General features: G+C 42.8%; 2 protein-coding genes across 3 annotated transcripts; both read left to right on the forward strand.

Moving 5' to 3' along the window:
• The first annotated feature begins 927 nt into the window (after nt 1–927).
• LOC144458610 (uncharacterized) lies at nt 928–9,161 on the forward strand. The gene is made up of 2 exons (XM_078161380.1): nt 928–975; nt 6,968–9,161. Exon 2 carries the CDS (start codon nt 7,022–7,024, stop codon nt 7,997–7,999), a length of 978 nt encoding a protein of 325 aa, XP_078017506.1. The 5' UTR covers nt 928–975; nt 6,968–7,021; the 3' UTR covers nt 8,000–9,161.
• Nucleotides 9,162–10,233: 1,072 nt separating this feature from the next.
• Nucleotides 10,234–12,175, forward strand: LOC117268615 (uncharacterized). Of its 2 annotated transcripts, none has more exons than XM_033645216.2 (2): nt 10,234–10,335; nt 11,022–12,175. In XM_033645216.2, the coding sequence occupies exon 2, from the start codon at nt 11,065–11,067 to the stop codon at nt 11,992–11,994; it is 930 nt and encodes a 309-aa protein (XP_033501107.2). In that variant the 5' UTR covers nt 10,234–10,335; nt 11,022–11,064; the 3' UTR covers nt 11,995–12,175. The 2 variants fall into 2 exon arrangements, with proteins under 2 accessions (XP_033501107.2, XP_033501106.2); XM_033645215.2 differs by lacking the exon at nt 10,234–10,335 and adding an exon at nt 10,360–10,758.
• The last annotated feature ends 310 nt before the right edge of the window (nt 12,176–12,485 follow it).

Here is a 12,485-nt window from a genome sequence, read left to right on the forward strand (position 1 = left end):
TATAGATATCTCCAATGTAGTTGTGGATATCTGCAATTGTTATTGTGGATATCTGTAATTCCAGTTTGAGATATCTACAACTTAATTTTGACTATTCCTTATTCAAGTTCAAGATATCTTTAATTATCATCAATTGAAGATATCTACATGGTCCTTTCTAGATATCTTGAATTGAGTTTCAGACAGTCAGAATGACGTTGTAGATATCTTGAATTCGAATTATGACTAGTTAAAATGACGTTGTAGATATCTCAAACTGGAATTATAGATAGTCATAATGTAATTGTAGATATCTATAATGACAAACCCCATACACATGAATGGCAAAAATAGTTTGAATCTTACTAGTCAAAACTGAATTACAGATATCTGTAACTGTAGTTTTGCCTAGTCAGAATGACGTTACAGATATCTTAAATTAAAATTCAGACTAGTCACAATGACATTACTAATAGGCAAAATTACGTTATAGATATCTATAATGGTAATTTTGGATAGTCAAACTTAGTGATTAAATGTTAAAACGGCTTGCCATAAGTACCTACATTCAAACCTGACCGACGTAGCCTATGATGTAATGACTCTTGAGCTGCTGTAACGTGTGCATTTCCCAGTTGTGGGATTAATATCTTCTGTAATTATCAGCACATTGAAGGTAAAGTATGTGCTGTATGTATAAAGGAAGACTTCATCCTTCAGTTTATCACAAACATCCGACATTGACATTTGAAGGAACCTTTGAATCCACCCACTCCACTGAGTTTGAGCTGGTTGATTCTGAAGGAGTGACTGAGTCTAATGAGTTGACACTTCTGTCTGATATCAGGCCTGCATTCATGTGTTCATGTCTCTTTAATGGTGCAGCTGAGGGTGAGGGTGGGGCTGATGAAAACAGATCTGCAGCATCACTCTGTTCAGTCCATCACACACAAACTGGAGCTGAGATCACATCTGGACAAGTCTCTCTAAGCTGAGGTAAAAACTGTTCTTTGATCTGTTCACCACTTCACTGTCTGACCTGTTCACCATTTCACTCTCTGATCAACAACTACTGGAATCATCCTTAACAGCTGATCTCAGGTCTGTAACCTGTTCAGCTTTATTCACAGAGACATTATTGTTAATATGAAAATATTTAATAAGAGCAGATATGAATCGGTTTTATAACCTGTTATAGTTTGAAGACGAGCCTGCGGCAAAAAGAAATAAAAAAATAAGAGTTTGAATTTGTATATTCAAAATTATATTACATCAAATCAAATGCACCTCTTTGAAATTTATATAAACTAAATAGTAAAATAAACATATCTTAAAATGTATTGCCATATATTTCTATTCTATGAGTTTGTTTATTTCTTGTGCCTATTTTAATTCTGTATATTTACGTGTAATTATTTTAATTTGTACAGCACTTTAGTCAAATGCTGGTGTTTTTATATGTCCTACATAAATAAATTTGATTTGCTTATGAAGATCAGCAAGTCCTCATGTTTGATTATTTTATTTAACTGATCAGTTGTATCACTTCTTGTGTTGCTTGTTTTTAAGAACCTGGTGGCTACGTATTGTACGTGACATCATGCTTGATTTAAGACGTGGGTGTGTGTTAGAGACAGAGGGGTAGATCCAAACCCTCAAAAAGGCCTTAAAAGTTTGTATATTCTGTATTTTGGTATACATGTATATACATATATATATATATATATATATATATATATATATATATATATATATATATATGTATGTATATGTCCCAGGTCATGGTATCATGCTAACAGACTGAGGCTAAAGCTAACAGGTCATGATGTCATGCTAACAGACTGAGGTCAAAGCCAACAGGTCTCAGGTCATGATGTCATGCTAACAGACTGAGGCTAAAGCTAACAGGTCCCAGGTCATGATGTCATGCTAACAGACTGAGGCTAAAGCTAACAGGTCCCAGGTCATGATATCATGCTAACAGACTGAGGTCAAAGCCAATAGGTTCAGGTCATGATGTCATGCCAACAGTTCAAGGCTAAAGCTAACAGACTGATGCTAAAGCTAACATGTCTCAGGTCATTAAATATCTTGCTGACAGACTGAGGCTAAAGCTAACATGTCTGAAGTCAGTATATCATGCTAACAGACTGAGGCTTAAGCTAATAGGCTGAGACCAAACCCAAAGGACTGAAGCTAAAGCTAACAGGTCTCAGGTCATGCCAACATTATATAAGAATAGTCTCTTAGATCTGGATTTTTACCTCTAATGGAGCGGGCTCATTTTACATTCTTTGATTTGAAGTAAACGTAACGCTACATTACAACTGTAGGTGTTAAGCTGGTTTGGTGGACATGCTAACGTTAGCAGCTTACATTAGTCCAGAAAAACGCGAATTTAATACCATGAACTTGTTCTGGGGTTTCTTTACCCCCCAAACACTGTGATAGTTTTGACCACAACCTCATGGACGCTGCTTCATCATGAGGTGGAATACAAAGCTTCAGTTGACGTAGAGACAATGTTTAAAGATCATGATGACAAATTTCACTGTTGTTGTGGGTTTTTTTTTTTTGCAGTGTTACACAAAACTACAACCTCCATCTGTCACCTGATCCTGAAACAAGGAGATGGGTAATGTGTTTTGTAATCCGACCATTAGTGAGGAGCACATGAGAGAGATCGAGAGTAACTTTCTGGAGCATTTTGTGAAGCAACTGGCCGAAGGTCCAGATCTGAGAGTCAACAAGAACATTGAGATGTTCACCGGTCTTACTTCCTCAGACAATCTGAGACAACACTATGAGAAGAGGAAAAAGAAGACTGGCAAAAGCGCTGCTGACTGGATCGAGACCCTGGCGGACAAGCTGGGTGACTTGACACCAGCTCCTGAACTGGCGGGCCTTGGAGCGCTCTCCATTGTCATTGTCATCGATATTGTTTCATCTAGTCCACCTGAGGAGAGCACGAAGGACGCTCTGCGTTGTGTGTTTGCTGAGGAGGAGGCATCTGAGGTCTGGGACCAGATTGACGAGTGCCTGAAGAGATGCATGATGAACATTCAAAGCAGAGACAAGCTGAGGAGCAACATCAGCCGGATCGAGTGCCAGCTGAGCGCCGCCCTCACCAAGCTGAAGAACTCCATGGTGAAGGACGGACACATGACGTCTCCGGCTCTGAAGGCCTGGGTGAACGGGGCAGCCTTCCACGTCCAGATGCTGATTCACCTGGTGAGACTCGGAGGGATTCAAACCTGCGACCCTGTGGAAGAACTCCTCTGGGCTTATCAAAGCGACCTGGACACACTGTTCAAGATGCACAAGGAGATGATCCAGGCAAAGTGCAGTCTGAGAGAGAAGCCTTACTTCATGGCCCCAAATAATAGATATCTGGTGGATGAAGATTCAAAGTGGTATATCCTGGATTATAACACCAGCTATGACAAATACTTTGAGGCGTATTATGAGCACAGATACAGCAGGCAGTGGTGTGAGATTCAGCAGTACTTTGGTGACGTCAGACAGAACCTGCAGCAGCTGGTCGATCAGAGAGGCTCCTTTAATGTCTGATGAGAGGCTGATAAATCTGAAGACAGACACCACAGGGACAGAAATAGGGCCCTGGTGACTCAGGCTCGTTTTGGTTTATTTGATTCTGATTGTTTTGTTGGTGTTTTGACTCAAATTAGACTTATAACGATCTCATGCGTATTTTGACTCCAACTTGTTCTGGCCTTCTGGGTTTCTTGACACGGAATAGTTTGGGTATTGGGGATGTTTAGAGTCTGAATCGTGTCAGCCTTGATTGTCTTTTCACGCAAACTCACCTTGATCTTGTGTGTGCTTTGACACAACTTGTCCAGGTCTGAAACATGACATCGTCATGATGTCATCCTTTCCTTTTCTCAGTTCTTTAATAAAAGTATTAACATCCTGATATAGAGTGGCCCATCTCACAGTAATGTTTATATCACAGTGTTGGCTTGTGATTATTGATGCATTAATGTGTTCATGTCTCTTTAATGGTGCAGCTGAGGGTGAGGGTGGGGCTGATGAAAACACATCTGCAGCATCACTCTGTTCAGTCCGTCACACACAACCTGGAGCTGAGATCACGTCTGGACAAGTCTCTGACCTGTTCACCACTTCACCAATATCTAATCTTCCCTTTATGTCAAAGATCCTTGAGAAAGTAGTCGCAGACCAGCTGTGTGATTTTCTCCATGATAATAATTTATTTGAGGAATTTCAGTCAGGATTTAGAGTGCATCATAGCACTGAGACAGCACTAGTTAAAATTACAAATGACCTTCTGATTGCTTCAGACAAAGGACTCGTCTCTGTACTTGTTTTATTAGATCTTAGTGCGGCGTTTGACACAATTGACCATCAAATTCTACTGCAGAGACTGGATCACTTAATTGGCCTAAAAGGTTCTGCACTGAGCTGGTTTAAATCTTATTTATCTGATCGTTTTCAGTTTGTTGACGTTCATAATGAATCATCCTTACGTACCAAAGTTTGTTTTGGAGTTCCGCAAGGTTCTGTGCTCGGACCAATCCTATTTACTCTATATATGCTTCCTTTAGGTAACATCATTAGAAATCACTCTATAAATTTCCATTGTTATGTGGATGATACACAGTTGTATTTATCGATGAAGCCAGAAGAAAGTAATCAATTAACTAAACTCCATAACTGCCTTAAAGACATAAAAACCTGGATGAGCACCAATTTCCTGATGTTAAATTCAGACAAAACTGAAGTTATTGTTCTTGGCCCCAAACAACTCAGAGACTCTTTATCTGATGACATAGTTTCTCTAGATGGCATTGCTCTGGCCTCTAGCACTACCGTAAGAAACCTCGGAGTAATATTTGATCAAGATTTGTCTTTTAATTCTCATTTAAAACAAACCTCATGGACTGCATTTTTTCATCTGCGTAATATTGCGAAAATTAGGCCTATCCTGACCCGAAAAGATGCAGAAAAATTGGTCCACGCTTTTGTTACCTCAAGGCTGGATTACTGTAACTCTCTATTATCAGGTAGCTCTAGTAAGTCCTTAAAAACTCTCCAGCTAATTCAGAATGCAGCAGCACGTGTACTAACAGGAACTAAGAAACAAGACCATATTTCTCCTGTTTTAGCTTCTCTGCACTGGCTCCCTGTAAAATCCAGAATTGAATTTAAAATCCTACTGTTAACTTATAAAGCTCTAAATGGTCAAGCTCCGTCATATCTTAGAGAGCTCATAGTGCCATATTATCCCACCAGAACACTGCGCTCTGAGAACGCAGGGTTACTCGTGGTCCCTAAAGTCTCCAAAAGTAGATCAGGAGCCAGAGCCTTCAGCTATCAGGCTCCTCTCCTGTGGAATCATCTTCCTGTTACGGTCCGGGAGGCAGACACCGTCTCCACATTTAAGACTAGACTTAAGACTTTCCTCTTTGATAAAGCTTATAGTTAGGGCTGGCTCAGGCTTGCCCTGTACCAGCCCCTAGTTAGGCTGACTTAGGCCTAGTCTGCCGGAGGACCCCCCTATAATACACCGGGCACCTTCTCTCCTTTTCTCTCTTTCTGTCTCTCTCTCTCGTATTCTATTACTGCATCTTGCTAACTCGGCCATTGTGGATGTCACTAACTCGGCTTCTTCTCCGGAGCCTTTGTGCTCCACTGTCTCTCAGATTAACTCATATCACAGCGGTGCCTGGACAGTGTGACGTGTGTGGTTGTGCTGCTGCCGTGGTCCTGCCAGATGCCTCCTGCTGCTGCTGCCATCATTAGTCATTAGTCATACTTCTACTGTTATTATACACATATGACTATTGTCACACATGTATACTGCCAGATATTAATACATACTTTCAACATATTGTACCACAGTAGCCAGAACTATAACTATAATATTATTACTTTCATTAATGTTGTTGTAAGCTACTGTCATTACCTGCATCTCTGTCTCTGTCTCTCTCTGTCTCTCTGTCTCTCTCTGTCTCTCTCTCTCTCTCTCTCTCTCTCTCTGTCTCTCTCTGTCTCTGTCTCTCTCTCTCTCTCTCTGTCTCTCTGTCTCTCTGTCTCTGTCTCTCTCTCTCTCTCTCTCTCTGTCTCTCTCTCTCTCTCTCTCTCTCTGTCTCTCTGTCTCTCTCTCTCTCTGTCTCATTGTGTCATATGGATTACTGTTAATTTATTATGCTGATCTGTTCTGTACGACATCTATTGCACGTCTGTCCGTCCTGGAAGAGGGATCCCTCCTCAGTTGCTCTTCCTGAGGTTTCTACCGTTTTTTCCCCGTTAAAGGGTTTTTTTGGGGAGTTTTTCCTGATCAGCTGTGAGGGTCATAAGGACAGAGGGATGTTGTATGCTGTAAAGCCCTGTGAGGCAAATTGTGATTTGTGATATTGGGCTTTATAAATAAAACTGAACTGAATTGAATTGAACTTCACTCTCTGACCTGTTCACCACTTCGCTCTCTGACCTGTTCACCACTTCGTTCTCTGACCTGTTCACCACTTCACTCTCTGTCACTCTGTTACTCCTGTCGGAATCCAGACTCACTGTACTACAGAGTGTGTACTTCTGCAGAGCAGTTTGACAGGGAGGGAGAGAGGGTGGAAGGTGGACTATTGCACAAAATGTTTCTGTATGATTTTATGCTAATATCTCACTCAGAATGTTGCTTTGTCACTTTCTGACTTTGATAATATTTCGTTAGCACTCCCCCAACCCCGAGTCATCATGACAGACTCATGTGGACTCCTCCTAGTGAAATATCTTTGAATGTGTACTGTGTGTAATGTGGCAACTTCCAGACTCCCGATTAAAGACAGCAGGTTGTGTCGTGTGAACAGCACGACAACAAGTCGTAAGGTGTGAACTTGAGCTGCGTCAACATGAGGAGAAATACAAAGCGTCAGTGAATGTTTAAACAACTTTCTACGGTAATTCAGATGGAAAACTTCACTGTGTGTTGTTGTGTGTGTTTCAGGTTTACACAGAAAACTACAACCTCCATCTTTGATCCGACTCTGGAAACAAGACAATGGGTGACTTGTTGAGCAAAATAGAGGAGCGTTTGAAGGAGAGGGAAAAGGAAGAACTGGAAAATTTTGTGAAGCGACTCCCCAAGGGTCCAGATCTGAGAGTCAGCAGGAGCATCAAGATGTTCACCAGTCTTGAGTCTTCAGACAACCTGAGGCAACACTACGAGACGAGGAAAATGGAGGCGGGTGATGTCGCTGCAGACTTGATCAAAAACCTGGTGGACAAGCTGGCTGACTTGAAGTCAGCTCCTCAACTGGCGGGCCTCGGAGCGCTGGCTGTCGCCGTCTTCATCGATGTCATTACCTTCAGTCCACCTGAGGAGAGCACGAAGGACGCTCTGCGATGTGTGTTTGCTGAGGAGAAGGCGTCTGAGGTCTGGGACCAGATCGACGAGTGCCTGAAGAGATGCATGATGCACATCAACGACGACGACGAACTGAGGAGCAACATCAGCCGGATCGAGTGCCAGCTGAGCGCCGCCCTCACCAAGCTGAAGAACTCCATGGTGAAGGACGGACACATGACGTCTCCGGCTCTGAAGGCCTGGGTGAACGGGGCAGCCTTCCACGTCCAGATGCTGATTCACCTGGTGAGACTCAGAGGGATTCAAACCTGCGACCCTGTGGAGAGAATCCTCTCAGTATACCAGAGCGACCTGGACACACTGTTCAAGGAGCACAAGGAGATGATCAGGAAAAAATGCTACATGAGAGTGGTGGTTTTATTTGACCAACCTGTTCACTACCTGTTTGATGAAGACTCAATGGGCCACGTTATAGATCCCAGAAACACCTATGACGAATACTTTGAGGTGTATTATGAGCACAGGTACGACAGGCAGAGGTGTGAGAGTCAGCAGTATTTCAGTGACGTCAGACAGAACCTGCAGCAGCTGGTCGATCAGAGAGGCTCCTTTAATGTATCTCCTTACCTCCACCACACTGCATCCTCATGGGAGGATGTTGGATCTCCATAAATCACTCTACATCACGGCAACAAAAGGGAATCGCTTCTCTCCATCACCTTTCCCAAAACAACCAGTACACATCACTGGTTGGTTCTCTGGTTGGGAGAGACCAGTTCAAACACTAACAACAATAGCTGCTGATGCATATGACATCATACAGTGGTGCACTGTCCAGATGGAGGGCAGGTAACTCGAGGCAGAGACGACTAACTCCAAACATGCTTATGATTTGTGCTGTTTACGACTGTGCAATCAGTCAGATCAGGAAAAAACAACTAAGGCTGCTACGTCCTGAAAATAAGACGTAAAGAGGTGAAGGGGGAAAAAAAACAGCAGCACGTGGATAAAAAAACAACTTGTGTCTGAAGGAGCTAAGTCAGCTAATGTCAAACTTAAACATTAAAGCATTAAACTCAACACACTTTGAGTTGGATATAATCACAATGTACTGTGACGACTTGTCTGTGACTTAGGCCATGACCCAGATTGTTAACAACAACTCACCAGACAGACCTCTGAAAACAATTGATCTATAAAATAGCAGCTAAAGTTAGCTAATATTAGCCAGTATTGTTAGCTAACGGAACAGTTGACCTAACAAGTAGAAAATAGTAGCCAAAGTTGGCTAATGTTAGCAAGTGGGGTCATTCCTATGTTTCCCGGGTTCTATGTTCCCCACTCAACCAAAAAGGGTTTCTCGCTTACTAAAAAAACCCAGGAAACATAGAACCTTTTTTGTGTAAGTGGGGAACATAGAACCCGGGAAACATAGCTACGCTCCTGTCCAGGGTATATTCAGGGATCCTGAGGTTAATTTCAATACCTTTTTAAGACTTTTTTAAGACCTTCCAAAAAACTTTAAGACCTCATCGCCACTTCAAGCTGTCGTTAGCAGCAACGCATCTTTAACTTACTAAACAGTTGTAGTTTGCAAGTAAATCTATGGAGCACAAACATACAACAGAACTCAGGTAAGACGAGAAGGAATAAAGCTTGAAAGAATAAATTAAACCAAAGGCAGCTTTATTAAAATATAGAAAAATCACTTTTCTCCATTTTAATGGATCACATGAACCATGAGTTTAACTTCTCTGATGATACGAGCTGCCACCAAGTTCATCCAACACTCTGATGTCGTCATGTTCCTCTGTAACCAGCTCACACCACAGTACATGGCTTCATCACTTCCTGTCCTCCATCTGAATTTTGCATATCATAATAGTCACATGATGGCAAACAAGCAATTAAAAAGCATAACTGACCCTTTGCTAAGCCCCGCCCCTTTGCGATGGTCCGTCACACTGTCAGAGTTAGCATGAAACCCACTCTGTCACTACGTGAAGAAATATTATCAAAGGAAAAATAAAAAAGTAATTTGAGACAGACGGTCGATAATCAGGATGTCAAACTGATTCAGCAACAGAAACAGCTTAAAAAAACAAAGGCTAAAAGCTAATGGCTACCAGCTGAAGGCTGATGGCTAAAGGCTGACAGCTAATGTACAGATGACAGTGGAACAGTGAAGACATCACTGATGATCAGAGGACAGTGAATGTAACTGATATTTAACCAGCTGTGTGTCGTCACAGTGTGTGTGTGCAGACAAATGTGTTTAGCATGATTCTTGTTGGATGTATCTGCGTGGTTAAATAAGTCACTTTGAATACAAACATCAGCTGAATAAATGTAATCTATTACACTGCCCCCTCAGTATTCATTCTCTTGCACTGTGTGGTTACAGTCTGCAGAACAGCTGAACACAGACGTCGGATGTTGTTGGTGATTGTTGCCTTGATATAAGATTGGTGTCATGTGTTCACATACCTTGTCAATAAAGTTGGCGTGACTGAAATGACATCATCAATGACTGAAGAGACATCACTGGTGCAGAAATCTGAAACCTAAACGAGCAGAATCTGAATCTTGTATATTCTGATTCACACTTGAATTTCTCTCGATTTTTTTAACCCTTTCATCCTCCACTCATCCCTCCATTTTTCCATTCACTTGTTCACTGTTCCCACCGTGTCTCCTCCAAAGAGTGTGATAATAACCACAGAATATCTGCAGTATTATCACAACAACACTCACACTTCTCACCGGGGGATCTCATCTGGTCTACACTGGAAGGATCTCACCACCAACAGTGCTCTGACAGATCCACTGTGCTGTAGTGCAGCTGAGCAGCAGCAGGGGGCGCCATCGCTCTGTTGGAGTTCATCTAATCCTAACCCTAGGTTTACTTTCACTTTCAGACATCAGTGAGACAACGGACAGAAAATACCCGTTAGACACAAACTGGAGCTGAGATCATGTCTGGACGAGTCTCTCTGAGCTCATATCAGGTAAAAACTGCTCTCTGACCTGTTCACCACTTCACCCTCTGACCTGTTCACCACTTCACCCTCTGATCAACAGGACTCATCTGTTACAGCTGATCTCAGTTCTGTCACCTGTCTGCAGTGAAGTATTCAGAGTCTGAACTGAAGCTAAAGCTAACAGGTCCCAGGTCATGTGATGTCACACCCAGCTGTGCTTCCTGTGTCTCTGTATGACTTCATTCATGTCGCCTCAACATGAGGACAAACACAGAGCTTCAGTGAATGTTGTGACCGCCCTCTTGCCTTCCCGTTTGGGTTGCCTTTTCCTTTAAGGAGGGAAACAGGAAGTGCATCATTAATTAACTCACACTGCCTGTGTTGCTGCTGCTGCTGCTCAGATATATGTATCAGCTGCTGGAGTCAGTCAGTTTCTCTCTCGGCCTGGAGGTATGGTCTGTTCTCTGATATAGTTTTTTCTTTGGTGTCATTTTCTTTGTTCATCACACGTCACTTTACACTCAAACAACACAGAACGCTGCTGATGTCACTGATTTACACTCTTTATGTTGCACTGGTTTAACTTATGTTCTGTTTAAGAAATAGAATAGAAATAAATATGAGACGAGCTGTGACACTGCAGAAACAAGGTTCTAAAATAATTCAGATGGAAATCTTCACTGTGTTGTTGTGTGTGTTTCATTGTTACACAGAACACTACAACCTCCATCTTTGAGCCGACCCTGAAACAAGACGATGGGTAATTTTTTGAGTGAAGAAAGGGAGCGTATGAAGCAGATTGAGAGGGAACGACTGGAACGTTTTCTGAAGCAGCTTGACAAGGGTCCAGATCTGAGAGTCAGCAGGAGCATCAAGATGTTCACCAGTCTTGAGTCTTCAGACAACCTGAGGCAACACTACGAGACGAGGAAAATGGAGGCGGGTGATGTCGCTGCAGACTTGATCAAGAACCTGGTGGACAAGCTGGCTGGCTTGGAGACAGCTCCTCAACTGGCGGGCCTCGGAGCGCTGGCTGTCGCCGTCTTCATCGATGTCATTACCTTCAGTCCACCTGAGGAGAGCACGAAGGACGCTCTGCGATGTGTGTTTGCTGAGGAGAAAGCGTCTGAGGTCTGGGACCAGATCGACGAGTGCCTGAAGAGATGCATGATGCACATCAACGACGACGACGAACTGAGGAGCAACATCAGCCGGATCGAGTGCCAGCTGAGCGCCGCCCTCACCAAGCTGAAGAACTCCATGGTGAAGGACGGACACATGACGTCTCCGGCTCTGAAGGCCTGGGTGAACGGGGCAGCCTTCCACGTCCAGATGCTGATTCACCTGGTGAGACTCAGAGGGATTCAAACCTGCGACCCTGTGGAGAGAATCCTCTCAGTATACCAGAGCGACATTGACCCGCTGTTCAGGAAGCACAAGGAGATGATCGAGGAAAAGTCTTCCATGAAACGGATGACTCACGTCTTGGTCCCTGAAGGTAAATTTTATGTGGATGAAGATTCAAAACTCTATGATATGCATCCTTTCGGCAGCTATGACAAATACTTTGAGGCGTATTATGAGCACAGATACAGCAGGCAGTGGTGTGAGATTCAGCAGTACTTTGGTGACGTCAGACAGAACCTGCAGCAGCTGGTCGATCAGAGAGGCTCCTTTAATGTCTGATGAGAGGCTGATAAATCTGAAGACAGACACCACAGGGACCGAAGGATGTGACCAGTTTGAATCGGACTTGTCTCATGGATGTTTTGATTTGGACCTGGGGCTGTCCACATACTTATGACCACATAGTGTTTATTTGGTGAGTTGAATAAAGACACATAAAGAAGAAGTGATGCAGTAAAGTCACATCAGTCTGTTGTATGAAGTCATGTGTGATATTTACAGTGATGCAGAACATGTCATTAATAATCAATGAAGAATCATTCTCAATATTTCTGTGGACGCTGCATGTTTGTTCTCATGTTTGGTTCAGACAGAACAGGATGTTGATTCATCACAACTGACCTGAACCATTAAAGGGACATTTCACCCCAAAACCAAAAATGCATATTTTTCATTTAAAGGCAGATTAATCGTGTGTCGGCTTTAACCCTTTTTAAACATTTATACTTGTGCGGTGGTGTGTCTGTGTCAGTGTCCACTATTGGGGGGCA

Source organism: Epinephelus lanceolatus, chromosome 18, assembly GCF_041903045.1.
Source record: "Epinephelus lanceolatus isolate andai-2023 chromosome 18, ASM4190304v1, whole genome shotgun sequence".
NCBI classification, from domain to species: domain Eukaryota; kingdom Metazoa; phylum Chordata; class Actinopteri; order Perciformes; family Serranidae; genus Epinephelus; species Epinephelus lanceolatus.